Source organism: Podarcis vaucheri, assembly GCF_965113315.1.
Source record: "Podarcis vaucheri genome assembly, chromosome: 5".
NCBI lineage: Eukaryota > Metazoa > Chordata > Lepidosauria > Squamata > Lacertidae > Podarcis > Podarcis vaucheri.
Window position 1 is genome coordinate 88,973,817 of NC_138763.1, and position 25,564 is coordinate 88,999,380.

The following is a 25,564-nucleotide window of genomic DNA, read 5'->3' on the forward strand; positions in this document are numbered from 1 at the left end:
TTCCATAAGTGGAGATGGCTTCTTCCATTCCTGGAATGGGTCTCTCTCAGGCAACGCACTTAAAAATCAGGCTGTTCTTAGCAATGGCCCTCAAAAATAGTTGCATCCAGTGAACTCTGGAGTTGGTGGGGCATGGGCTGAACATAGCAAAGTTGTTTTGGACTGTTAAGCCACTGGTTATGACCGGCGGTGACTCTCCCAAGTTGTTGGCCTCAACTCCCTTTGCCAGCTATGCTATTTGGAGAGCCTACTAGGATATGGGAATGATTTTGCTTGGGGCCTCGTGTGTGCAGAAGGGAGGGCCTCTGGTCTGAACATAGCTGCTAGATTACTCATGTGTGTTACTCATGTGTAGGGCAGTCATGTATCAGAGCAGAAACGGTGTCCGTCCCTCCCCTGGTGTCATACTTCCCTATCCCCCAGAAGTGAGGATGTCCACAAAGGGACACCTGTGCATGTGCAGCTGCTTGTACATACGGGTTTTCATGCAGGTACCAGAGGCAGGGTTAGCCCAGGTATGTGGACATGAGTAATGCATGAATAGGACTACTGTAACTTTGCATTTTCCTCAGTACCCTGAGTCTCTGTATGACCCAAAAGACAGAGTGGAACTAAGAGGGCCTTGAGCTCAGCGCAGTGCATGTGCAGCCAGGTGAGAGAATACTCAGGCCCCAGCATGTTTGAGGAAGAAAGCAAAGGCTGTGATATAAAAGCTGGGAAATGCAAATATATAAGCAGCACCCAGGCAGAAATAAGGTATCATCTACCCAAAGCTAAACTGCCTAGAGATGCAAACCAAGCACCACCTCTGGTGTACGTTCAGCTAAAGGCTCCTGAAGTTCAAAAGGTTCAAGTTGTTTGCCTCTGAGAGAACCAAATGGGAGCTAAGCATTTTGTAATAATCGGGCTATGGAAGGCCTGCGCTGAAATAATTATTATACTTGATTCTTAAGCAGAAGTGAGATTTACCTTCTGATTGTGTCAAAATAAAAAAATTCCTTCCAGTAGCACCTTAAAGACCAACTAAGTTAGTTCTTGGTATGAGCTTTCGTGTGCATGCACACTTCTTCAGATACCATCTGAAGAAGTATCTGAAGAAGTGTGCATGCACATGAAAGCTCATACCAAGAACTAACTTAGTTGGTCTTTAAGGTGCTACTGGAAGGAATTTTTTTATTTTGACTATGGCAGACCAACACGGCTACCTATCTGTAACTTCTGATTGTGTATGCATTTTGTAGTTAGTACCTCAGAGCTACGTGAAAACTGAATGTTTCAAGATACAGGTTTGGCCTTTATCTCAGCTTTTCTTCTTCTGAATAATGGTTGGGAATAATGGGGCTTGCTTTCCTACCTTGATTGGAATTTTCTGAAATGTGAAACGAGCACCTCCCCATTCGTCCTTCTGTGGCTTTCCTCCTGATAATTCTCCTTTGGCTGTACGTGGCTGTTTCCTGGGCCCACTGCGTTTATTTATTTCTTACACTGCTTCTGGCCTTAAAGGTGAGGTCCAGCCTAGTGTTCATCCCCATGAATTGTATGCAGAGTCCAACAATAACTATTAGATGATTAGGTAGATGTTTGGAGAAGGGAGGCAGGATGGGATCCTGTGCAGCCTCTTTAAAGTTTTCTCTGCTCTGCCTATATTCTGCCTCGAGAAGAATTTGACTAGAAAATGGTGCTTTGTACAGTGGTACCTCGCAAGACGAATGCCTCGCAAGACGGAAAACGCGCAAGACGAAAGAGTTTTCCGTTTTTTGAGTCGTTCCGCAAGACGAATTTCCCTATGGGCTTGCTTTGCAAAACGAAACGTCTTGCGAGTTCTTGCGAGTTTGTTTCCTTTTTCTTAAAGCCGCTAAGCCGTTAATAGCCACTAAGCCACTAATAGCCGCTAAGCCGCTAATAGCCGTGCTTCGCAAGACGAAAAAACCGCAAGACGAAGAGACTCGCGGAACGGATTAATTTCGTCTTGCGAGGCACCACTGTATTACAGTTTCCCCAAGCGGTAATGAAAACCCTCCTTTGCCATCACTCTGAGGAGATCCATTGGGACATTTATGAATGAACTGGCTGGGTGGGGGTGGGGAGGGCAAGGCTCTCTCTATGAATGCATGCAAGGGCCTTTGTTGTGTGGTGTGCCATGGCAGGAAGGTCATGGTACTGCCAGTGCACCTGGCCAAAAATCTCTTCCCCTCTCAAGTCATTTGAGCTTGGCCTCATTTTGTATGAGATTGATCACTTTTTATTGTGACTTTCTATTTTTAACTCGGTTCACCCTTAGGGAAGTAGGAGGTGGCCAAGATGGATGGTTTTTACTTGTCCTTTTTCTCCAGCCATACTTGTGTTCTTCTCTTCTCCTCCACATGACAGCTGATTAGGCACACTGACCTTTTTCATCATATCTCTTTATTTGTGTTACATAAATGTTCCTAGTTGACAGCTCTGAGGTCACCCGGGGTTTGCAGATGGCCACTGATTTTGTGTGTCTGTCTGAAAATATTCTGCCCCAGGCTTCCTCCCACCCCATTAAAAGAAAAAAGAAAAAGCTCTCTAAGGAACTGCCGCTAGAATGAGGACTTCAGAATTGGGATTTGGTGCTGCTGCAAACCACCTTCGCCAAAACTTTCACAAATCTATATTGCTATTCAAAATACATAATTAAATAGACAGTTAATTTAGTGTCCAAATCCTTATTTTATATGAAGCTTTGTATTACTACAGGTCATAGCATAAAGCCTGAATGATGAATGTGTGTATAGAGTTATGAGAATGAGCCCCTGTGAGACTTAGACTTGGGTGTTCCCTCTTCCCTTTCTTCTCTAAGGAGGAGATTGAATGCTTTTATCTCCTTTTAATTTAAACATAGTTATCATGTTGTCTGAACCCTAAACTGTGGTTCATCTTAGTATGAATAGTTGGAATAAGCCACCTTCATGATTTATGACTTGAAGTTGGCTTGTTTCCATTAACTATAGTTAAGATTAACTACAGTTTGTCCGGGGATGGGCTTGCACATTGCTATGCATTTATTTTATTTATTGTTTACTAGCACAAAGTGTCTGGTATGGCCTGGTAGTTTTAAGAAACCAGAAAATATCGAGGCTTTTAAATGGATTGTGTAAGTTGTGAGTTTTAGGGCTGTGCGCAAACACCCACACACCAACCCAGAGCTCTGCCCTGACCCAAGAATCCCCTGGCCTGGCCCCAAATCAATTTGTGTGTGTGGAGAGAGAGCTAATGTTTAATTAGGTTTCATTTGGTCCGCCATCTTGATTCCACAAAGACCTCATCCTCCATCTTGGGAACCCTCAAGCTGAGTTTGGAGATGATATCTTGAGAGGTGGTCAAACGTACTGAGAACACGTGGACAAGCAGACAATGTACCTTTCACAACAAAAATATAAAGAGGAATTCAAAGTTGCATAAATGCTCTGTTAGCACAAGAGTTTAATGCACTTTACCTGCGTTGTCATAGGAATATGACTGTTGTGAGAATTCAGACCTGGGTGGTCGCATGCCTTATTTCTGACAAGAAGAAACAAGGTGTGCTCACTTCCATCCTGTTCAAACCTCTCTACAGCTGCCCTGCCCCACTGCAAGGGCTGAAAAAGCTTACCAAAGGGCAAGAGGAGGCAGCAGGTGTTACCCAGCCCCAGTGAGGTGTGTGTTTCTGCCTTATATTCTGGGACTTGTAGTTCTGGTCCCTGGTAAAAAGTTCTGGGCCCTTGGTGGAGGAGGCAAAGTGATAGACACACAATGTTTTTTAAAATATAATTGGAATACCTGAAAGACCACGGCCATTTTGGGGCTGTGGTTGTCTCTATCGCTAGGTTGCTGATGCCATCACCATATTTTACTACAAGTAGGCTATTATCGACAAACTTTGGAGATATTGTCCCAGGAATAAATCCATATTGGTTGATCGCTTTAATGAAAATAAAAGTTTGCAGGTGACAGCATGGGCATGAACTGCCTGGTCCATTGCAGGAGCTGGGATGGAACTCACGGCCCTCCCAATATTCCTTTTGTGGGCAAGTACTTAAAATTTGGGATGCGGGTGGCGCTGTGGGTTAAACCACAGAGCCTAGGACTTGCCAGTCAGAAGGTTGGCGGTTTGAATCCCTGCGACGGGGTGAGCTCCCGTTGCTTGGTCCCTGCTCCTGCCAACCTAGCAGTTCGAAAGCATATCAAAGTGCAAGTAGATAAATAGGTACTGCTCCGGCGGGAAGGTAAACGGTGTTTCCGTGCGCTGCTCTGGTTCGCCAGAAGCAGCTTAGTCATCCTGGCAACATGACCCGGAAGCTGTACGCCAGCTCCCTCGGCCAATAAAGCAAGATGAGCTCCGCAACCCCAGAGTCGGTCACGACTGGACCTAATGGTCAGGGGTCCCTTTACCTTTACTTAAAATTTGAAATGCATTGTCTCAAAAGCTGATAAGGAAGGGGGAAGCCAAGTGGATTGTTCTGAGTTTGGTTTCAAAGTCTATAACTGCAGGCATTCTGGTGGTCACATGAGCTTTTGGAATAAGCATTTGGATTGATGATCCGTCTGCATTCCAAGTGAGTCAGTGATGGGGATCCCGAAACCATTTTTTCTTTTTGCGCCTGACCTTTTACAGTGCTTGGTGGCTGATGCCATGGAGTTCCAGGAGGAGTCCCGCACAACCGGAGCGAGCTTGAATTCTTCGCTTTGTGCTTGTCCGCCTGTTTTGTTGCCCTGGAGACAGAACAGCGTGGAATTCTTTCCCCCTGACCAGAAATAGTTTTCCTGTACCTTGTGACTGGAGTGCTTTCCTTCTTGGTTTGCAGCCAGCTGTGTGTATATGTGTGGGCATGCATTTAGATGAGGTAGGTTTCAGGGAGCATAGAGGTCATGGCTCCTTGTTGTAAGCTGTGCATGTGGGTATCGCTATATTCTACCCTACGTCTCTTGCCTCCTGCGTCTCAAGAGGGTGTAAGGTTCCCTGCAGCAATTGCTCTTGATTTACATCGCCTGTGGCATTTCACTGGTTATGTCATGTCTGCTGAGGCTGTGAGCTGGTCAGCTGTCCATCTTGGCTGGCTAGCTGAACAGCACGTGGTAAGTCTCCATCCCTCTCCTGATCAGCTGTTTGCTTCCCTGCATTGTTGCCCTAAGAAACAGGTTCACTGCAAACATAACTCACTCATTGGGCCAACACGATCGCCATCAGCTTATCGGAAATTAGGTTTTCAGCAGTGGACATCATCTGCAGATCTTTGGGTGGTGACAACAGGCGCAACTCTCCTCTAGTGAGAGAAGGGTTGTTGTTTTTTCACAATTGATCATCACTTTCATCAGCAAGTTTCTTAAAAATGGTTGCTGAATCTTGACAGGTGAGCATTGAGAGAGTGTTCAAGGTTACAATAATAAAGTTTTTAGGAGTAGGTGGGTAGAGACTTCATCATAAAGTGCTTAAAGTCATCCCTTTAGAGTGTGCTGTATTTTCTAGACTTCTCCTTTCATGTGATTGGCATGTGTTAGCTACTTTTTTAGTCCCCTCACTGTCCAGCTCTCCTTTGGCCCAATATTTTTTATTCAATGAAAACCTTGGAAACTTTCCCTTTTATGGCATTTAAAAAGATAGCTGGGTGTACCATGCAAGTAGGAAATAATAATGCAGAGGACAGATTTATATGCAGGTACATGTTTCACAAAGGTTTATAAATTGGAGCTCTTCATTTCTGTAGTTGTGGAATGCGGTATGTAAATCTTTGTCTATGGTTGTTTTCTTGAGAAGCATATTTCTAGCCCTTATAGTTTGTATGATTAATGACAAATAGAATAGGCAATTATTATTATTTTTTGTAGGTTGTGGGACTCTTATGGCCTGTTGTTGGCGCATGGTCACTTTTCAGTCCCTAATCCATATATATATATTTCTGCAGTCACATACTGAAGCCTTCTGCGCTTCCTGTGAGCCCATGTCTTGCTGTATGAGCAGTTTGCTGGCCAAAATCCAAAGCCAACTCTCATTCCATAGAAGCAGGTTTGCATTTGTTTGTGCATGCAGACAAAAAAGGGGGGCCCTAACATTTAACCCCCAGGAGTAGGTTGAAGATGCAGGCCATGCGCAATGAATTAGGAGGCTGAGATGAGCACATCAGATTCCGGGTGGGGAGTGGTATTAATATTTTTGGAACACTCACACAGGCTACTTCCTGCCTTCAGAAAACTAACCCATGAAGAGGGGGAAGTATCCTAGCAGGGTCTTCTCACCGAAGACCCGCTTTGGATGGCTTTGTCTTTACATACGGAATGGTGGTGTTCAAAAGCATGCCCCGCCCCCCTATTTGTTGTCTGAAGTGGAAGCATCCAGAATTCTACCACCTTGTTTTGTGTGACACATAGATCAGCTCTGCAGCCAAATCTGCAGCCACAGCTACATAATGTGCAGAAAGGCTCTTACACTATATAAAAGATTAATCAGTATTTTTATTCCACTGTGTTGGAGTGGCAGAGAACTGCATTGCTCTGCTGTGCAGCTGCTGTTCTCATACTTGGTGATCATTGCACTAGATCTTTTGAGGTTCTGCTTGCACAGTCTGCAGCATCTTTTGGGTGCAAGGGAGGAGACCTCTGATACAGAACTTCTGCTCCGTGCTTCTGAAACGCTGCATTTTGATGCAGCTCAAGCATTTTCCCTTCCTCGCCCTGGGATGCTTGCTGTGATCCTTAGGACTAATGCTTAGTTTGGGGAAGAAGTATTACTATAGGAAGAGTTGCAGGGTGATGCGACTTTGTGCTGCAGTGGTAATAGTACTACTACTGAAATATTTTGCTTCTGAACAGTTTTTGAAGGTGCATGAGACCTCCCTGTCTTGTGTGAAATGGAAGGCTTTCCAAAAACCACCACTAGGCGCAGTTAACACTTTTTGGGTGGTAGGTTTTCTCTTACCCATAACAGCAGCTCTTTCGTGGGGCTGGAGGTCCTCTTGAAACCCCTCTGCAGCCCAGCTTGTTGATCATGAGCCCCTGACCTTGATCTCTCTGAGCTGGGAGAGAACAGCAGGCTCAATATTGGTGTAATAAACATGTCTGCATGCTGCGGTTGGAGGCAGTCTCCCTCCTTTACACAAGCAAACAAATCCTGGCATTAACTCTCTACCATTGGCAAGGGGTGAAGCTAACCAAAGTCAGCACCAGCATTGCTTTTTTTAAAAAATGGCCAGTCTTCCTCGTTGACTTTCAAGCCTTGTTTTCACCTTGCTTGATGATCTTCTCCTTTTTGCTGCTGTTAGAGAAGGGACGTGATCACTGAGTTGACAAATCACTTCTCTGTCTGATCCTTGGTGACTAGAAAGGGCCCTCTGGCATCTTCTCCCTCCCTAACCTCCCCCTCCCCATACACACATCATGTCTGATTTTTCAGGGTTATGGAGAAGCTGCTGCCTCGATGCTTTTTCTTTCTAGTCCAGATGACAACCCTGTTGGAACTGACGTTGCTTTTCTGTTGCGATGAATGTCCTCCTTAGGATATAAAGATAACTGGCAGCACTTCGGTGTCCCCACCTCCAAGTCATTCCACATTACGATTGTGGGTTTTGATTGTCCAGCCTAACCTTCTGTGTATCTGTCCTAGAAACAGGTTAAGGGTGAATTCTTTGGCTTTCGATACTAGACTTGTTATCCTACTCTCTTCTGTAAACCATTTCCCAATATGTTTTATTCTTAGTCTTAGTTTTACTCTTTAAATTTGTATACCGCCCTTCATCTGTAGATGTCAAGGCCATTCACAACAAAAAATTACAATATAAAAACACAGAAAGCATAATAAAAACAAAAACAAAGCAACACTCTCCCCTGATATCAAGTTCAGTTCATGTTTTGCACCAAGGAAACTTAGTTCTACGCCCAAATTATACAAATCAACAAAAAGCAGGGCTACCCCACACATGAGACCAGGTGAGGTGACTGCCTCAAGCTGCAGGATTTCCAGGGGCAACAGATCCCAATGTTGATCTCCCCCACACCTTGTTCCTGCTGTCGATCTTTGGCACTCATCCCTTCTTCCCTGGTGGGAAGAAGGACTGCCATTTTGGGGTTTGCCTCAGGTGCCAAAATGTCTTGGACTGACCTTGACAAAATGTTCATTCAGCTGCTTATTCTGAACCCTGAATAATTTGAATTTTAAAGAAAAATTGTGATATGGGGGAGAGAGAGAGAGAGAATGAATAAAAGGTGCACACATTTATTGAGGGAGTCAAATCGTCTCAGTCCAAATGTGTTTTGAGCAATGCACCTTTCCTTCAGAGGAGTATCTTGATATGATTATTAATAGAGGAGATTAGCTGAATATACCTAGACACACATTTAAGTATATATGCCTTAGAAAAGATACTCAGGTCTCGTGTATAACTACTGAAAGCCTCACACAATGAAAGAACGGGCCGTCTAAAGCAATTCCTTTCGCATAGAAAAGTACCATGTCATTTGCTCGTTAACGCTATCTTTGCCGACCTTCAATATAAATATTGTCAGGGTTGCTTGCCATCCTGGAGGAAGGCATGTTCTGGGAGAGAGAAGGCTGCTCCCAGACATCCGCCACATTCCGTTTGCGGCTGGTCTGTTGGTGTGTCTGTCTGGCTTTTTGTTTAGATCAGAGCGAGGGCCCTGGAGCAGAAGTTGCCAACTAACTCTTTATTTTCTTTTCTCCTGCTCTTAGATCACCAGAAACTGGAACGTGAGGCTCGAATCTGCCGATTATTAAAACACCCAAATATCGGTAAGTAGCATGGGAGAAAAGTCTTCAAATTCTTCAGCTCAACAGGGACAGGAAGCTCGTTGGAATTTTCTCTCCTGCAAATGGTGAGCAAGCCATTTTGTGGGGGCCAGAGCCAGGTGGGTAGAGAGCGATAATTTGCGCTGGAGAAACATTTGGGGTAGCCTACCTCAGGGTGAGGGGCAAATACCGTAACTTTCGCTCTATGAGACACACCTGACCATAAGATGCACCTAGTTTTTAGAGGAGGAAAGGGGGAAAGCCCTGTTTTTTTTTGAGGGGGGGGTCAGCTCACAGTTTTGCAGCTTCTTTTGCAAAGGGGAAAAGCCGTGTTTTTGGGGGGTCAGCCCACAGTTTTGCAGCTTCTTTTGCAAAGGGGGAAAGTCCCTTCTTTTGAGGATCAGCTCAGAGTTGTTGAGCTTACTTTGCAAAGGGAAAAAAATCTGTTTTTATGGGGTTCAACTCACAGTTCTGCTGCTTCTTTAGGAAAGGAAAGGGAGCCGTTTCTACAGTTTCCAGAAAGATAATCTAATCAGCCAGTCGCATGTCGCTGGGGAAAAAACAGCCTCCATCTACAAAACATTCAACAATGGAGGCCTGGGCAAGGGACCGGGGCTGGAAAGGGAGCCAGCGATTGACCACACATTCACTCCATAAGACGCACAGACATTTCCCTGACTTATTAGGAGAAAAAAAGTGCGTCTTATGGAGCGAAAAATACGGTACCTCTGTCCTCCACTTCAAAAGACATTTCCTCAGAGAAACTGCATTTCACCACTATCGGCCCATCCCTGATCTGTCTCCTCAACTCCTCCACACCCAAGCAGAAGAGAGTGGTTGCCATTACAGAGTGGTTGCACTCCCTTTGGCTTGTCCCTGACTGCTTACTTGGTTAGCTCTGCTCTAGGGTATATTCAATGAAGGGATCCATTACATGAATGAGAACTGGAACAGACCAAAGCGCAGCTAGCCAGAAACAGCAAAGCATGAAGGTCACGTACTTCCTCTTCCCTCCCCAGTAGGTCATATTCAAAGGTATACTGCCCCTGAAATATGGAGGTTTCATTTAGCTGTATGACTGACCACTGTTTATAGGGCCCCTGTCCTTGTGCATGCACGTGCGCTATCTCTGAAATGAAAAGCGTTTTCCTAGAAGGGGGTCTCCGAACTTCATTCGAGCAAATGGAAACTTAGAATGGTGTTGGGCATCCCTACTGAAGCCTCATAAGCCCAAGGCTTCTGCTCTCTGGAAATGGCATTCCAGTGCCCAGCACAGCTCCTTACCCATTTCCATAAGGACTTAAGAAGGGCCTGCTGGATCCAGTTCTTACAGGGGCTGAACAGACACCTGCCTGTAGTTTCTAGCAACTGGAATCCAGAAGCATATTGCCTGCAGCAGTGGAGGTAGAACATAGGAGGTGGAACATCAGGTCTAGTAGCCTTCTCCTCCATGGATTTGTCCAATCCCCTTTTAAAGCCACCCAAGTTAATGGCCGCCATTGCCTCTTGGGGGAGTTAGTTTCCACAGTTTGTTTGAAGATGTACTTCCTTTCTTCTGCCCCAAATCTTCCAGCAGTCACCTGAGTTGTAGTATTGTGAGAGAGGAAGGAAAACTTCTATCCTATCCCTCCACTTTCTCCATGCCAAGCATAATTACTTGCCATTTCTCCAAACGAAAAAGTCCTAAAGGGTGAAGCTTTTCCTTCCCATTGATCATTTTGGTTGCCTATTTCTGAACCCTTTTCAACTTTACAGTGTCCTTGTTGAGGTGCCCAGAACTGTACACTGTACTCCCAGGTGTGATCACACCATACAGTCCTATAACGACATCATGATATTGGCAGTCCTCTTTTCAGTTCCTTTCCTATTTATCCCTAGCATGGAATTGGGCTTTTTCACAGCTGCCGCACACAACTTGACATTCTGGCTCTGCTTCAGCAAGCTTGTCTTCTGTATGCGTGGCTATTTTATCTCTTACCGCTTTTCATCAGTATAGCAAGAACTTATGTTTAAGCTAACTGGCCTGCAAGTTCCAGTATCCCCACTGGATCCTTTTTTAAAAAAATCGGTGTGACAATCAACCATTTTCCTGTCCCCTTTTATGAAGGCTGATCTTCTGAACAAGTCATTTATTTTTGTTAGATCAGCAGTTTCACCCTTGGGTTCTTTAAGAACTCTTAGGTGGATGCCATCCAGAGCTGATGATTTGCCAGTTTCTATTTTGTCAAGAAGGCCTGGGACAGTGGTTTCCAATGTTTTTTGTGTGCCATGGGCCACTTGAAAATTGCTGAGGATCTTGGTGGACCACTTAATGATTTTCCCACTACCCCATCCACCCATTGTAGTGATGCACTGTCATGTGCTGTGCTAGATGCTGTGTGAGTTTTAATTGTAATTTCATTGATCCTGTTGTTTATTGCATCTTGTACCGTATTGTATTCCATGGAATTTAAATTGTAATGCTATAAGATGCAACATAAGAAATAAAAGAAGCAGTAAAAGTGCAGCTAAAATCAATAGGAATATTTAGTGTGATGGAAGTGCTGCCTCCCATTTTCAGACACCAACCTGAATGAATATAGCAGGCTGCCGCCGGAGAGCCCCTGGCCTAGAATTTAATCCCACCACAATTGTGCCTCCGTTCTTCAAACTCCCTGTAAAAAAGTTAGTTCAGGCACAGGGATCTGACATGGTTCCTTTTTTCTGATCATGGTGTTTCCATCTCTTAATTCCCCACACATGCCTCTCTTAGCTCAGTGTTTTCCCCTTTTTAAAAAACAACAACAGCAAACTAATTCTCGAACTACGAAGCAGGGAACTTTGGAGTCTGGCTTGCATATAGTTCTGGCTCCAGGAAAATAATTTCCTCTTCTCCCAGACATTTGATTGATTTTCCCGCACAGCTTTGTCGGGCATCTTTTAATTAATTAATTTGATGGTGATCATGCTGACGTTGGGGAATGTGGGGTTTTTTATTGTTCTATGAAGTTGTGTGTGATCATGTTTGGTGCTTTGCTGCTTGTGTTTTTAATCTCATATGTGATTCCTCCCCCCCCCCCGCCTACCTGCCCTCCTATTTATATTTGTATATTTACTTTTGCCCTGATACTCTTTTGTATGACATGATGAGCAAATGAGTAGATAATTATCAAAGGCCGAAAAGGGCTGTGCTGTCATATGCTTGGGAGACCTTACTGTCACCCTGCTTTGGAAGTTCATAGCTGCTTGCTCTTTAGGTTACAACCCAAAGATCTAGTTTGATTTCTCACTAACATGTGGTGAGGACTTTGCACTAGTGATGGTGCAAATTTCTCCTGCAAATCTCCTCCTGCCTTCCACCTACTGGCGTATCAGTCTTCCTTCTCTGGTGGTGCAGATATGAGACTGAACCAGAGGAAGGTACCTCTCTCCTGGTTCCCTTCTTTGGTGCCTCTCATGTAGCCATGGTTCCGAGTCACTAGCCAGGAATATTGGGGGAAACTACATTTCCCAGGGCTGCTAATAAGTGCCAGCAGCACTGGGGAAACTGCATTTCCCAGTAACCCTAGTTGGAAGCTGTAGAGATCTTCAATAGGGCTGGGGAGACCGATTTTTGAGAAGTGTCTGGAAACCTCTGCTGGACCAGAAGAGCTGTCTGCATCCACTTGTTTTCACCATGCAACTTCCTTGTTCCAAGAACTATACCAGCTCCAGTTCAGACTGGCCATTACAACTCTTGAAAGACTTCTTCCATATGAACCCTGTTCCCTCGTTAAGAATTTCTGGAGAGGCTCTTATTTGTGTCGCATTTCTGGAGAGGCTCTTATTTGTGTCGCACCACCATCTGAGTTGCATTTAATGATTGGGACATGAGAAAGTGTCTTCTTTATGGCGGCACCAAAGTTGTAGAACCCCCTTGCCTCCTCCCCAACGGCTTTCCACCACAGTGCAAAAATATATTTTTTTCCCTGTCAAGCATTAGTTCTGGCAGCCTAAGTTTTCTGTCCTTGGCATTTTAATCTAAATCTGTTTTATCTGCTCCCCCCCTCTAATTTGGTTTTTGTGTGTGTGTTTCACTTTTCTGTACATTCCTAAGGCATTTTCCAAAATGCAAAGGCAGGTAGAAGCTTCATTAAAATAAAGTGGGGAAAAGCAGACGAGTAAGTGGACAGTTGTAGAAGAAAATGTCAGACAGGGAAAGAATTAAGCATAGCCCTGCAGATGTAACAGACACACTCTTCCACACCCCACTCAATGCTTTGCCTGCCATGGGTTTGGGAATCCTGCTTTTGCTGCCAAATAGGCAGTTTACAAACCTGCTCCCCAACAAAGGTGATGTGCTGTAAAAGAACCACACCAGCGAGCCATTCCCTATGTACACATCCATTGCTGCACAGTCCAAACTGTTAAACAGGGGACTTGTTGCCTGACATACTCAGCCTCCACTGAACTCTTGGGACTCACCCCACATCCAATCCTTGGCTCCTCTCCCTGAGCATTCATTTGAAGTCTTGCATTCAGAAGATCCAGAAGTCTCAGATCCAGAGCTCTTAAGCTGCCAGATCCCTGGCCCCTTTGACCATTAGCTTCTGTAAATGGGGCGAGCTTGATTGTCTTTTATTTCTACTCTGCAAGTTCCTTTGTCTGTTGCTGGAGAGCTCCACTCACTCTGGGGCCTGTGTTTCCATGGTTATCATCCTGTGAGCAGGTTTATTTCCTGTCACCCCAAGGAACAGGGAGCAGGATAATTGTTCGCTTGGAGGGTTCGCTGAAGGGCTGCAACAAGTGGTGGGATCGTGGGAACAAACTTCAACTTGAACTGGGGAAAAAAGAGAGGAAAAAATAAAGTTCGGTTTTGGGGACAAAACCACGTTATTTACGGAATCTGCCAAACAGCAGTAGGATTGTTGCTTGTTCCACAGCTTTGTGGAAAGCTGCCCATCATGCCAGTCTCTTTGTGGTGCACCATTGGGGAAAGCGGGGGGTAAATTTCAATTTCTCTCTCTCTCTCTCTCTCTCTCTCTCTCTCCCCCCCCCCTTTTAAGCAAGGGAAAAGAAAGCCCCAATTTGGATTTCCTCTGTTGCTTTGGAAAGCTAAGTTGGCAGGATTATATTTCTGAAGAAGATCACTTTGAGTTACACCCAACCTCGTTTATGTCTGCAATAAAGTGTTCCTAGAAAAAGAGGGCTACCACTAGAAGCAGCAGCCTCATTTCCCCCTCTGAAATACCAAATGCAATTTACCTGAAGGCCTGGCATTTTTACACCAGTGCCATGCCTGCTTGCCAACAGTAGCCAGTGATGTGGAGCCAGAGGGAGAGGAAGACACTACACTGCATGAATTGTATACTAGGTTTTTCAGAGGGGATGAGGGAACGCTGCATGGGGCTGCAGTCATGCCAGCCAACTTTACAAATGGAAGAGGACATCCAAGTTGGTTTCTCTCTAGATATGCGCTCTCCCTCCCTCTTTCCTCCTGCCCCAACTGCAGGATTGTAATGTGTGGGGCATGCTGATTTTGAGCGATGGCCCTGTTCTATTTGTAACCTTTTAGTTTAACAACAACAACAACATTTGTACCCTGCCCATCTGACTGGGTTTCCTGAGCCACTCTGGACAGCTTCCGACATATATAAAAACATAATAGAGCATTACACATCAAAAAGCTTTTCTGTATAGGGCTGCCTTCAGATGTCTTCTAAATGTTATATAGTTACACATCTCCTTGACACCTGACGGGAAGGCGTTCCACAGGGTTCCACCATCAAGCATTGCCTCCGTCATGTTAATTCCTTAATGCCGTAGGCGAGCTAACCTTGAGCTGATGCTTTATCTCTTCCTGGGAAAATGTAAATTTGTTTTATTAAGCTAGCGCTGGCATTTAATACTTGCCTAGGAAGAACTTGGGCAGGGACATGGGTGGCGCTGTGGGTTAAACCACAGAGCCTAGAACTTAGCGATCAGAAGGTCGGCAGTTTGAATCCCCGTGACGGGGTGAGCTCCCGTTGCTTGGTTCCTGCCCCTGCCAACCTAGCAGTTCAAAAGCACGTCAAAGTGCAAGTAGATAAATAGGTACCGCTCCGGCGGGAAGGTAAACGGCGTTTCCGTGCGCTGCTCTGGTTTGCCAGAAGCGGCTTAGTCATGCTGGCCACATGACCCGGAAGCTGTACGCCGGCTCCCTCGGCCAATAAAGTGAGGTGAGCACCGCAACCCCAGAGTCAGCCATGACTGGACCTGATGGTCAGGGGTCCCTTTACCTTTACCTTTTAGGAAGAACTTAGGGCAGGCAACAGGGTCCACGTTAACTAGGAAGCTTTGACTTCTTGACTCTTCAACCTCCTTGTGTGCTCGTGAATGTGGCATCAGCCCAGTGTGTGACAGAAGTGGTTCTGAATTTTATATTTACTGAGCATAATGGCACAGAGGTCTTTCAACCTTCATATATACTGGAGCTCTGTTCCAGTAACAAGAAGCCGAAAGCACCAGCCTGAAGATGACGAGTGAGACCTCGTCGAAACGTCGCACAGACACCCTGACTCTTACACGGGAAGACACCCGAAGACACCAAAACCTGCATATATATATATATATATGTATATATATATATATATATATATATCACTTGAGTGTTTCAATTTCTGCATATACCCTCAGATTCTATGTAACAGATGTTCATGAAGGTTACAGATAGTGAATAGCACTGGAACTGCAGGAAGAGGTGGCAGCAAATAAATGTTTCAATCAGTTGCATGCGTGCTTTTTAACCAGCGATGATTGAGGCTGCACTCATATACCCATGTACCTGGGAGCAAAACCCCATTGAACATGTATAGATTGTGCTGTGAATTTACATACTGTGAAACATCTAAGATGATTTCTGATGATTTGGAAAGAAAGAAGACAATTCCTCTGGAGTGTGAAATAGCTTGATAAATCAATAATTCAGCTGAAAAGCAGAATACAAATAAAATAAATAATCAGCATGGTACTGGATTAAATATTAGCACTAGTGCAAGGATTAGCGTTAGTGCAGTTCAATGTTCTTCCCTTTCCCTCCACGCTCCTTACTACCCCCAAATCTTCTCTGGCGCAGAGGGAGAGCATTCAGTTGTGCAAGGAAAAATCATTGTGCCAATGGAGTATTTTCCTTAGTTTTAACGTTGAATACAACCATCAATTTCTATTATACCGGCCAAGCTACCAATTTCCTTAATTTTTCTGAGTCTAGAAACATGATATATTGCTCAGCTGGTTGCTGTTGCTGTTGTAGGCTAAAAGTTGGACCCCTTTCACTTTGGATCCTAGTGCACAGAATACTTCGCAGAATAGTTAATCTGGCTCTGCACCGTAAACGTTGAACCGTAAAGTGGTGAGATGTTGAAAATGTAAGAACAACATCTAAGGATTCAGCACATTTTTTGCTCTGGGAACTCATTTGACAAAATACCCGTGGGGTATTACAGTTTCTCTTTTCCCCATTTTTTCTTCACATCACATAATTAATACTTATATTCGAATTGGAACAACTCCTGTGGTCAGGAGTCCTCAAATTGTGGTTGACTTTGGCAGTTTACTACTACTACAAAAAAGTGATTGTCAGGCCCAACTGCCTTGCCCCTTACCACGTGTTGCACCTTACCTCGTGTTGCGAGGTCACAGTCCCCTTCTCTCCTCCCCACCTGCAAAATTAAAGGTTGTGAGGGGCGGGTGTGCAATTGCTGCAATGTCGCCCCCCACCCCACCCCCAGCATGAGAAAAGCCGTAAGATTTATGCTTGCCATGTTGTGTTTTTGAGTCTCTCAGAAGTACTGTGTGATTGTGGGAGTGATTGCCCAGGATTCCAGGTCACTCATCCAGCACCCAGACTTGCCATTTTACCCTCTTGGACCAGAAAGATGATAAAATTCCAGTTCCAATTAACCCTTGCTTGAGCAACAAAGCTCTTTCTTTGCGCTGCTGCGTTCTGTATCCTTTGGCTATCTTTGGTCCTGACTTTCAGCTTGCCATTTGCTTCTGCTTCCTGGTTTTGTCCTTCAAGCCCGGTTTTCTTTTTAGGTCTGAATGTTGGCTTCAGCCCACAGCTACTGGTTCCTGGCTTAATGGAGACTGCTGCTCAGAGCCCAGCCCTGACAGTCACAAATAATGATAAAAATGGATAGCAGCACATAAACCAGTTCGCACCAGCTCCCCCTTTTAACATATAGGAAGACATAAATAGCCCATGTATATATGCAATAGTTATGAATATACAACGCGATATAGCAATTTTACACAACAGTTATAAATTTGCACTCTAAACTGCAGATATACCTTTCGCTTAAGCCTTCATCATGAAAACGAGGAAAATACGAATCTCCTATTGGAGTAAGCATCACTGAGTCACTGTGTTCACCTCTTCATATATCAGTCAAGTAATTTCTGAACTGCTCATGCAAATTAAAACACTGCAAAAAAAAAAACCCACAACCCACTCAGATGAAGGGTTGGCTGCACCAATAGATTGATCTTTTCTGATGAGTTCAGCTAGGAGAGCTGCAAATGTATGCTCTTCTCATTCCAATTAACAGGCTGCAAATAATACCTAGCTTTAGGGCAGGGATGGGCAACCTGTAGGTCTCCAGATTTTCCAGACTATAACTTTCGTTGACCCTGTCTATTGGACAGGCTGATGGGAGCTGGAGTCTGAAATCAACTAGGGGGCTACAAGACCCTCTTCCCCACTTTAGGGTATTCTTTAGAAATGATGATGATGATGCAACCAGCAGATGTTAGGAGCAACTTGCTGTAGATTGGCAAAGTGATCAACCAGTGGACCATAATCTACCCATCTCTGTGGAAGGACAAGAAGGGGGTGTGAAAGGAGCTATGGCTGGTAAAGGCAACTCAAAAGCCAAGTGCATTGTTTGCAAATAAGTCAGGGGGGATAAATTCTTCTTTTTGTGCATAACTTCACTAAAGTATGATTTGCAACCAGTTCACTCTCACATTCCTCATGAGCACTCTCTTGCTGGCCACCATCCAAATGGAGATTATTTTTACTACATTCTGTTTTGTGGGTTTGAGAAGAGGGGAGAGACTGTCTTCCCTTAACCCTTTAATGTTTTTTTATTTTAATGTTGGGTGCCTCCTGACCCTGTGTAATTAATCTTGTAATATTGAGACAACAGCGCATATAAATAAGTACATGGTTTTTGTGTGTTCGGTTCTCCAAATGGGCGTGGGAATATGAGTAATATCCAGACAGTGGTGGTGGGAATAATCTCTGGACATTTGGGAAAGGCCCAAATATCCCTTGACTACCCTCTTGTCACAATGGCAGGTTAAAATAATTAACCTTGCCAGCTGTGAGGTTGCCCTTCTTAATTGTGGATCTGGCAGGTAGTGTGTACACAGCACAACATGTTGGAAGCATTCTTTTCTTTCTGGATTAGAAAGCAGGGCTAGAAAGGGAATCTCTGTGCTACTTCCTCACACACCCCTATTGAAATGTGAGCTGGAGCCAGAAGGAGAAGACTTCTCTAGAAGCCCGCAGTACCCAATGGCTTGGCCATGTCATGATGGGCCCTCCAAGGTTGTCTCTGGTCAGGAGAGCTTCCTGACAGTGAGAACTCCTGCAGGACTCTCCTTCCTTGGAGGCAGAGGTTGGGTGGCCATCCATCATGGATGCTTTAGTTGAGATTCCTTCATTGCAGGGGGTTGAACTAGATGACCTTCAGTGTCCCTTCCAACACTAAGGGACCCCTGACCATTAGGTCCAGTCGTGACTGACTCTGGGGTTGCGGCACTCATCTCACTTTATTGGCCAAGGGAGCCGGCGTACAGCTTCCGGGTCATGTGGCCAGCATGACTAAGCCGCTTCTGGCGAACCAGAGCAGCACATGGAAACGCCGTTTACCTTCCCGCCGGAGCAGTACCTATTTATCTACTTGCACTTTGACGTACTTTCGAACTTCTAGGTTGGCAGGAGCAGGGACCGAGCAACGGGTGCTCACCCCGTCGCGGGGATTCGAACCGCCGACCTTCTGATCGGCAAGCCCTAGGCTCTGTGGTTTAACCCACAGTGCCACCCGCGTCCCTTCCAACACTACAATTCTATAATTCTATCTGTGTTCACACACACCCTTCCTTCAAGTAGCTCAGAGTTCCCTCCTCACAATTTTTGTAATCGCATCAAGAATCCTGTGAGAAAAATTATGCTGAGAGATGGTAACTGGCCCAAAGTGAGCTCCACCTTGGTCAAAATCCAATCCTCTGCCCACCAGCATTCATGGGCACTGAGGGTGAAGTGGAACCTGGAATCAGAAAGCAGCAATAACCCAAGCTCATAACATGCAATTTTAGAGACCAGTGCTTCTGTAGGTAGGGGGAATTATTCATAGGCAGGAATCCATTTCCCAACCTTGAAAGTTTGCACGGAGCCTCTTCCTTCAGTTTAGAGTGTCCAAACCGCATTTAAGATGGATTCAGAAGCAGAGAATTTTTGAGAACAGCTTGGAAAACTCTTGCTCTTGACATCCTTCAGTTTCGTGCCCCCAGTTTCTCCCTTAGCAAAGCAGCATCAATGGACTTTTGCATGCCAGTACGCTAAGCCAGCGTTTGTGCCCCATGCTTTCTGCATGGGGTGACTCCATTTTTCCCGTGTGAACCTGGAGTCATGAGGGAAGGGCACAGGACCTGCTATTGAGTCCCTTTTGATAGGAGACACAGTTTGCTGTTTTCCCAGCTCCTGCTTTGAATAGTTGTGCCTTGGAATGATCTCACAGCTGCTGAAGAGAAGGCTGGGTTGTCATGGTTCCAGGAGTTGTTTGCAGGGTAAAATAGTAATCTTCATTCCCTCCCCTACTTGGTATCAAACCTCCCCCTCTGCAAAAACACTTCCCAGGCAACACATTGCGCTGGGGGATGTGGTGGAGATATCAGAACAAGTTGCTTGAGGAAGTTTTGAATTCTCCTTTCTTGGAAGTTTTAGGAGGGTGGCCAATGTAGCATAGTAAATAGAATTCTGCTTGTTGGGGTGGGAGATTTGGCATGGTGAGATCGGAGGTACATTGGAACTCTAATTTGTGGGGGGCTTAATAAGGTTTGTTGCCTAAAAATTAAAGGGTCTGTTTTCGCCCCCTGCCTTTTAGCTCAACTTCTTAACTGGTGGTAGGCAGGAGTAGATTTTGGGTGGCACAGATGATACCACCCTCTCTCTTTCATATTGAAATTAGGTTCCTTTCAAGTACTTTCTTGGATCTGTATATCCTTATTTTTCCTCCTTATCTCCTTCCCCATTTATCTTTGTATTCTTAGTATGGGAATTATCTGTCTTCTGATTGAGCCTTTGGGCTCCTGTGTAATTTCTTATCTTGGTCTTTGTCAGAAGTTATGTCTCAACTGCTCAGCATCTCTGGGTTGCTCTTGCTTCTCTTCATGCCTTCCAAATTTTAATGGGACTGCTGAACTTACTGCCAGTCTTGCAGCCAGCAGACAAGGTTTCCTTAAAACCATAGGAGAAGGCAATGCAGACTTTGAACATCTATCTTTTTTTGGCTGGGCATTCCCAGGAAAAAAGAGGCTATCAGAAAGGCTAAAGGAAAAGTAAGCTGAAATACTACTAGCAAGGTAGCTGCAGCCTCCATCACTCGTTTGGCCATTTTAGTAGAGATGTAGAAATCATTCGTTTCCACAGTATTTATTTCTTCCACACATTTGGGGCACTTGCCAACAAAACTGAGAGGCACCTATGCTAGCCTGCTTTATAGAATAAATTGGTAAAAAGTCCCATAGCATCTTAAAAGACTAATAATCTCCTAACAATACTGTTTTAGGACAGACATGTGTCCTATTTTATGGTAGAGAGAGTGTGCTTCTTTTTAAGATGCTGGCTGTCATCTACAGTTCTTGTAAGTACAGTGGTACCTTGGTTTAAGAACAACTTAGTTTATGAACAACTTGGATTAAGAACGCTGCAAACCTGGAAGTAGGTGTTTTGGTTTGTGAACTTTGCCTTGGAATAAGAACATGTTTCGCTTCCTGTTGAGTGTGTTCCACTTGTAAATTGAGTCCCCCGCTGCAATGGGAAAGCACACCTTGGTTTATGAACGCTTTGGTTTATGAACATACTTTCGGAACGGATTAAGTTCGTAAACCAAGGTACCACTGTACAGTAGAACCTCGGTTTTCGAACGTTATCCGTTCCAGAAGACCGTTCGACTTCTGAAACGTTTGAAAACCGAGGATCACAGGGCTGTCAGCAAAGTCTATGGTGAAAATTGAGAAATGCGCCTCAGAAGCCGTTCAAGTTCCGAGGCGCATTCGAAAACTGAAGCATTCACTTTTCAGCGTTTGGCTTCCAAGACGTTCGGAAACCGTTCCACTGTATGTCTTTTTTTAAAAAAAAGTTTTAGATCTGCATTTTTTATTTATCAAAATGCTTTTAATCAGTTAGTTGATTAAACACTGGTGCCATAACTTTAATGATAACTTATTGATGCTCCTTGGGCTAGAGCTACCCAAACAGACAACAAATGGAAGGAAAGGTTTGCCATCTCTTAACTTTCGAATTTCCTGGAATCATGTTTGCATCTTCCAAAGTCGCTGCATTATAAATTGAATTATTTTTCCACGGATGATTTCTTAGGTGATAATTTCGTTAATTATGTCTGCAGGAAGCTGGTTGCCAAACGATTCCATTGTCATTCAGTGAACCACCTACAAGGTCCACCCTGCTTTCGAAAGTGTAGCATTCTAATCTAGCTGGCCAAAAGTAAGTTTGGTGCTAGAGGTGAAAAATGCACCTCCTCCCCTCTCCTTTACAATTTTCTGCAACGTTACCCATACATGCTTTCTTTCTTGTTTTATTATTAATCAGATTTATAACCCGCCCTTCAACCCAAGGGTTCTCGGGGTGGTAAGCAACAGTTCATAAAAATATGACACATCAGTACAATATTAAAGTATTAAATTGAACAATATTATATAACAGAAATCCAACAGCAAAAACATGTCACATAAATCAGCGTCTCCAGAGACCTGAATAAAAAGATTTGTCTTGATGTCTAAAAACAGCAGAGGGGAGCGCTCAGACATAACTCCAGGGGAAGGGAATTCCAGATCCAGAGTGCCACAACAAAGGAGGCCCTTCTCTGCACTGTTACATTGCAAACTACAAGTTCTCCTGGAAGTGCAAGCAGGGTTTTCCTGCAGATCTTAAGGCACTGGGACTGGGAGAAGCAGTCCTTCAAGTAGCTGGACCTCAAGCCACCTAGCTGCTAAAGGTTGGTTTGATTTGGGCTGGCTAGCAAAAATAAGCAGGATTGGCTGGGAACTGACCCCTTTACACAAACAGCAGTGATTCTGACTTGACTCCCCCTTTTCCACCTTCAGTGGTGTCCCAAATTCCCAATTTTTTCCCTTTTAGTAGAGGGCTCTTCACTTGTGTCTTGGGTGTTTCTGCTGCCAATGGTTGCTTTTGCAATGGATCTCTTATGTGCAAGGATCTGCTGAAAAACAGGATGAGTTTCTTCAGTTTGGACAAGGCAGGCAGTGCACGTTTTTTTTTGGGGGGGTTGGCACGGTAGACAGGAAGTTCTTAACTCCCTTTTTATCCCTGGTGTGGCTCAGTTTGTTGGGGGAAAGAGGGTTAATCTCAAGGAACTAGTGAATAATTGCACACGGTGTCCTGTTAGCTAACCATCCTTATGTCACCCGTTAGCACTCCGGCGAAGCCCGTCATTAGCTGTTGGAGCAGATGATTTACAAAGGATTATTTGCATTACACATGCTAATGCTTTTTAATAGCAAACTTTTAATTAAAAGGAAAGTCTTTCTGGAAGCTGCCTTAGCAGCTGCAGCAAAACTCTTCCCCTTTTTAATATAATTAGGGAGAAGCTGGGGGTGGGAAGCTGAGCTGCCCTTGACAGCCAAAGCTGAACGGTGAACTCCTACTGGGAACCTGTATCTTGGTGTGCAATGGGGAGTCTTGCTGGCAATGGGTGTTGTTGATGTGGTGGGGCTGTTCACAGCCTCTTCCATGCGCATTTCTGGCTGTGTTGGGATAATGAGCAGTTGGGGAAAATGGCGAGTGGGTGGCGGCCATCTGTGTCAATGTGTGTATCAGTTGCATTGCTGATGATGATAGCACTCACTTTGCCGTCTGTCAGCCTGTGTGTATATTCTATATTTGTAGCTTCAACACATCCTCAATGCTGAGTGTAGTATTTTGAGGTGGGGACGGTGGCAGTGGATTGGCGGGCGGGCGGGGGGAGGGGAGTAAATTCATTCTGGTTGTTCTTCTTATCCCATCTCCACTCAGTTTGCTGCGGTAGTTCAGTAGGGCAACTGCCTCCCCGCCCCCCAATAGCTAATGCATGGGGGCAGCGAGAGAGCCATTACCGATACGGAGAGATGCAGATTCTGCCTAATGGCTGCCTGGCATGTGCCCAGGGATGAGGTTAGTGCTGACTCTGAGTACCTGGCATTTATACAGAGTGTCTTGTTGCAAAAGGATCTCCAGAGCAATTTGGAGACTACGTGACATGGGGAAAGAAGGAAAGAAGGAAAGAAAGAAGGAAAGAAAGAAAGAAAGAAAGAAAGAAAGAAAGAAAGAAAGAAAGAAGAAAGAATGTTGGAGTTACTGGGCAAGAAATTGAGATCTCCATTTCAATGCTGCCTTGTCTGTTTGCATCAGCATTTGTTTCACCTAAGCAGCCTAAATGTCACAGAGAGATTCCTACAGTATTGAAATCTGCCCTCTTCTTCTTCTTCTTCTTCTTCTCCTCCTCCTCCTCCTCCTCCTCCTCCTCCTCCTCCTCCTCCTCCTCTCTCTGTGTGTGTGTGTGTGTGAGAGAGAGAGAGAGAGAGAGAGGGGCTTTGTGAACCTCAAAGTTTTGGTTTGTGCAGGTGGAAGAGAGCACTGTATCTGATTGAAAATGAGGAGGCGGTGGAGGGTGGCAGAGTTTTTGTGGTGGCTTGTCTGTTGGTGTGTGTGTGTTTAAACAAAAAGATGAAAGGAGGCCAGCAGGCTTAATTCGAATTGGAAGATAACTGATGTATTAGGCATGGATTTATTTTACTAATTATTCATTAGTACCGTCGGCATTTTCTGCTTACAAATAACCCAAAACAACATACTGCAGTTAAAATAAAATATGATAACAACAGATTAATAAACTATACAGGTTGTGAAGAAGGATGGGTGTCTTGTCTGTTCTGCATCTTCTGCCAAGCCATTTAATTGGTTGACCCTGAGTATTAGGACTGTGATGGGGGAGCAAAATCATTATCTCTCTCCGCACAGTAATTCTGTCTGCTTCTGCCATCCTTACCACCACCCCCAACCCGCCACACCCCAAATTGCATCTCTGAATCTAGAACACATAAAATACTTTAACATTTCCTTGCAGGGAAGGTGCTTCCGCCTCTATCTTATTTTTGGCTGCTGTACCTTTTCCAGCTCTCTATCCTATCCATTCTGAGATGTGAGCAAACAGAACTGTTCACAGTATTCCAAATCTAACTGCTCCATAGATTATATAAAGGCATTATGATATTGGCAGTTTTATTTTCAGATCCTAGCTTGGAACTTGCTTGTTTCAAAGCTGCTGGCCTTTATGAGTGCTATTTTTTAATTTTTATTTTAAAGAAAAAAAAGGTGGCAGAACTCACAATGAACAACTCCCTTGTTGTCTTACAATAGCAATGACGCCCACCTGAGAGGTCCCGGAATTGAGTTCTGGAGAGTACCGACTGGAAAAAAATCCCTGGTTTTCATTGAGCTATCCACCAGAACCCAAGTATCTTCTTCCTTGATAGGCATAGCCATTTCAGATCTCCATTGCATACGTGAATGTACATCACTTTACATCCAGTCACGCTGAATTTATTTTTTGCCATGCTGTTGTTGCCCATTCACTCACTTTTCGAGCTGTGCTTTTGAAGCTCTTTCCAGTGGCCTTGTTTATATTAAATTTACCGTATTTTTCGCCCTATAGGACGCACTTTTTCCCCTCCCAAAATGAAGGGGAAATCTGTGTGCGTCCTATGGGGTGAATGCAGGCTTTCGCTGAAGCTTGGAGAGCGAGAGGGGTCGGTGCGCACCGACCCCTCTCGCTCTCCAGGCTTCAGGAAGCTATCAGCAAGCCTGGGGAGCCCACGGGAGTTCCCACAGGGCTCCCCAGGATACGGATAGTAGCCTGCTTACCGAAGCGCGGGGCGCCCTGAAGCAGAGTGCCCCGTGCTTCTGGAAGCTATCCACAGCCTGGGGAGCCTTGCGGGCTACGCCTATCAAGGAGGTCCCGCAGGGCTCCCCAGACTGCGGATAGCAGCCTGCTGCACGGAGCGCGGGGAGCGCTGAAGCAGAGCGCCCCGCGCTTCGGGCAGACATCGGGCAGCCCCATAAGCTCGGGTGACAGCGGGGAGGCGCAGCGCCACCATCCTGCTGTTCCCCGACCTGGTTTTGGGGGGGAAATAAAGGAAAAGAATGTTTCCTTTATTTCCCCCCAAAAAAACTAGGTGCGTCCTATGGGACGAAAAATACGGTAGCTAAATTGTTGGGGAAATTAGTGGGTGCATGAGCTACACACTTCTGCAAGCAGCTGAGCAGTCCCTGCTTTTTACTCTTCCTTTCTTAGAGCAAGGAACAAACCATGGAGCAGCTATCTTAGCGTCATATGTGAGCCAACACTCATGATTTGTTTCTCTCCAAACAAACCATGAACGGGGACCCAAGTTTTTGTCTATGCTTTTGTTTAGAAACCAATCAACCATGCATGCTTGTTTGCACATAATGCTAAGCCAGCCGCTCCATAGTTTGTAGGAAAGGAGGAGCAAAGTGAGGGCTGCTTGGACTGAACAGCCAGC

General features: G+C 44.9%; 1 protein-coding gene across 19 annotated transcripts in view; it reads left to right on the forward strand.

The window, feature by feature from the left end:
* Positions 1-25,564, forward strand: part of CAMK2G (calcium/calmodulin dependent protein kinase II gamma) — a 162,892-nt gene that overhangs the window by 56,707 nt on the left and 80,621 nt on the right. For all 19 annotated transcript variants that reach the window (XM_082223598.1, XM_082223587.1, XM_082223601.1 and 16 more), the window contains exon 3: positions 8,684-8,743. In XM_082223598.1, coding sequence (XP_082079724.1) covers positions 8,684-8,743 — 60 coding nt within the window. The remainder of the gene's footprint in view (positions 1-8,683; positions 8,744-25,564) is intronic.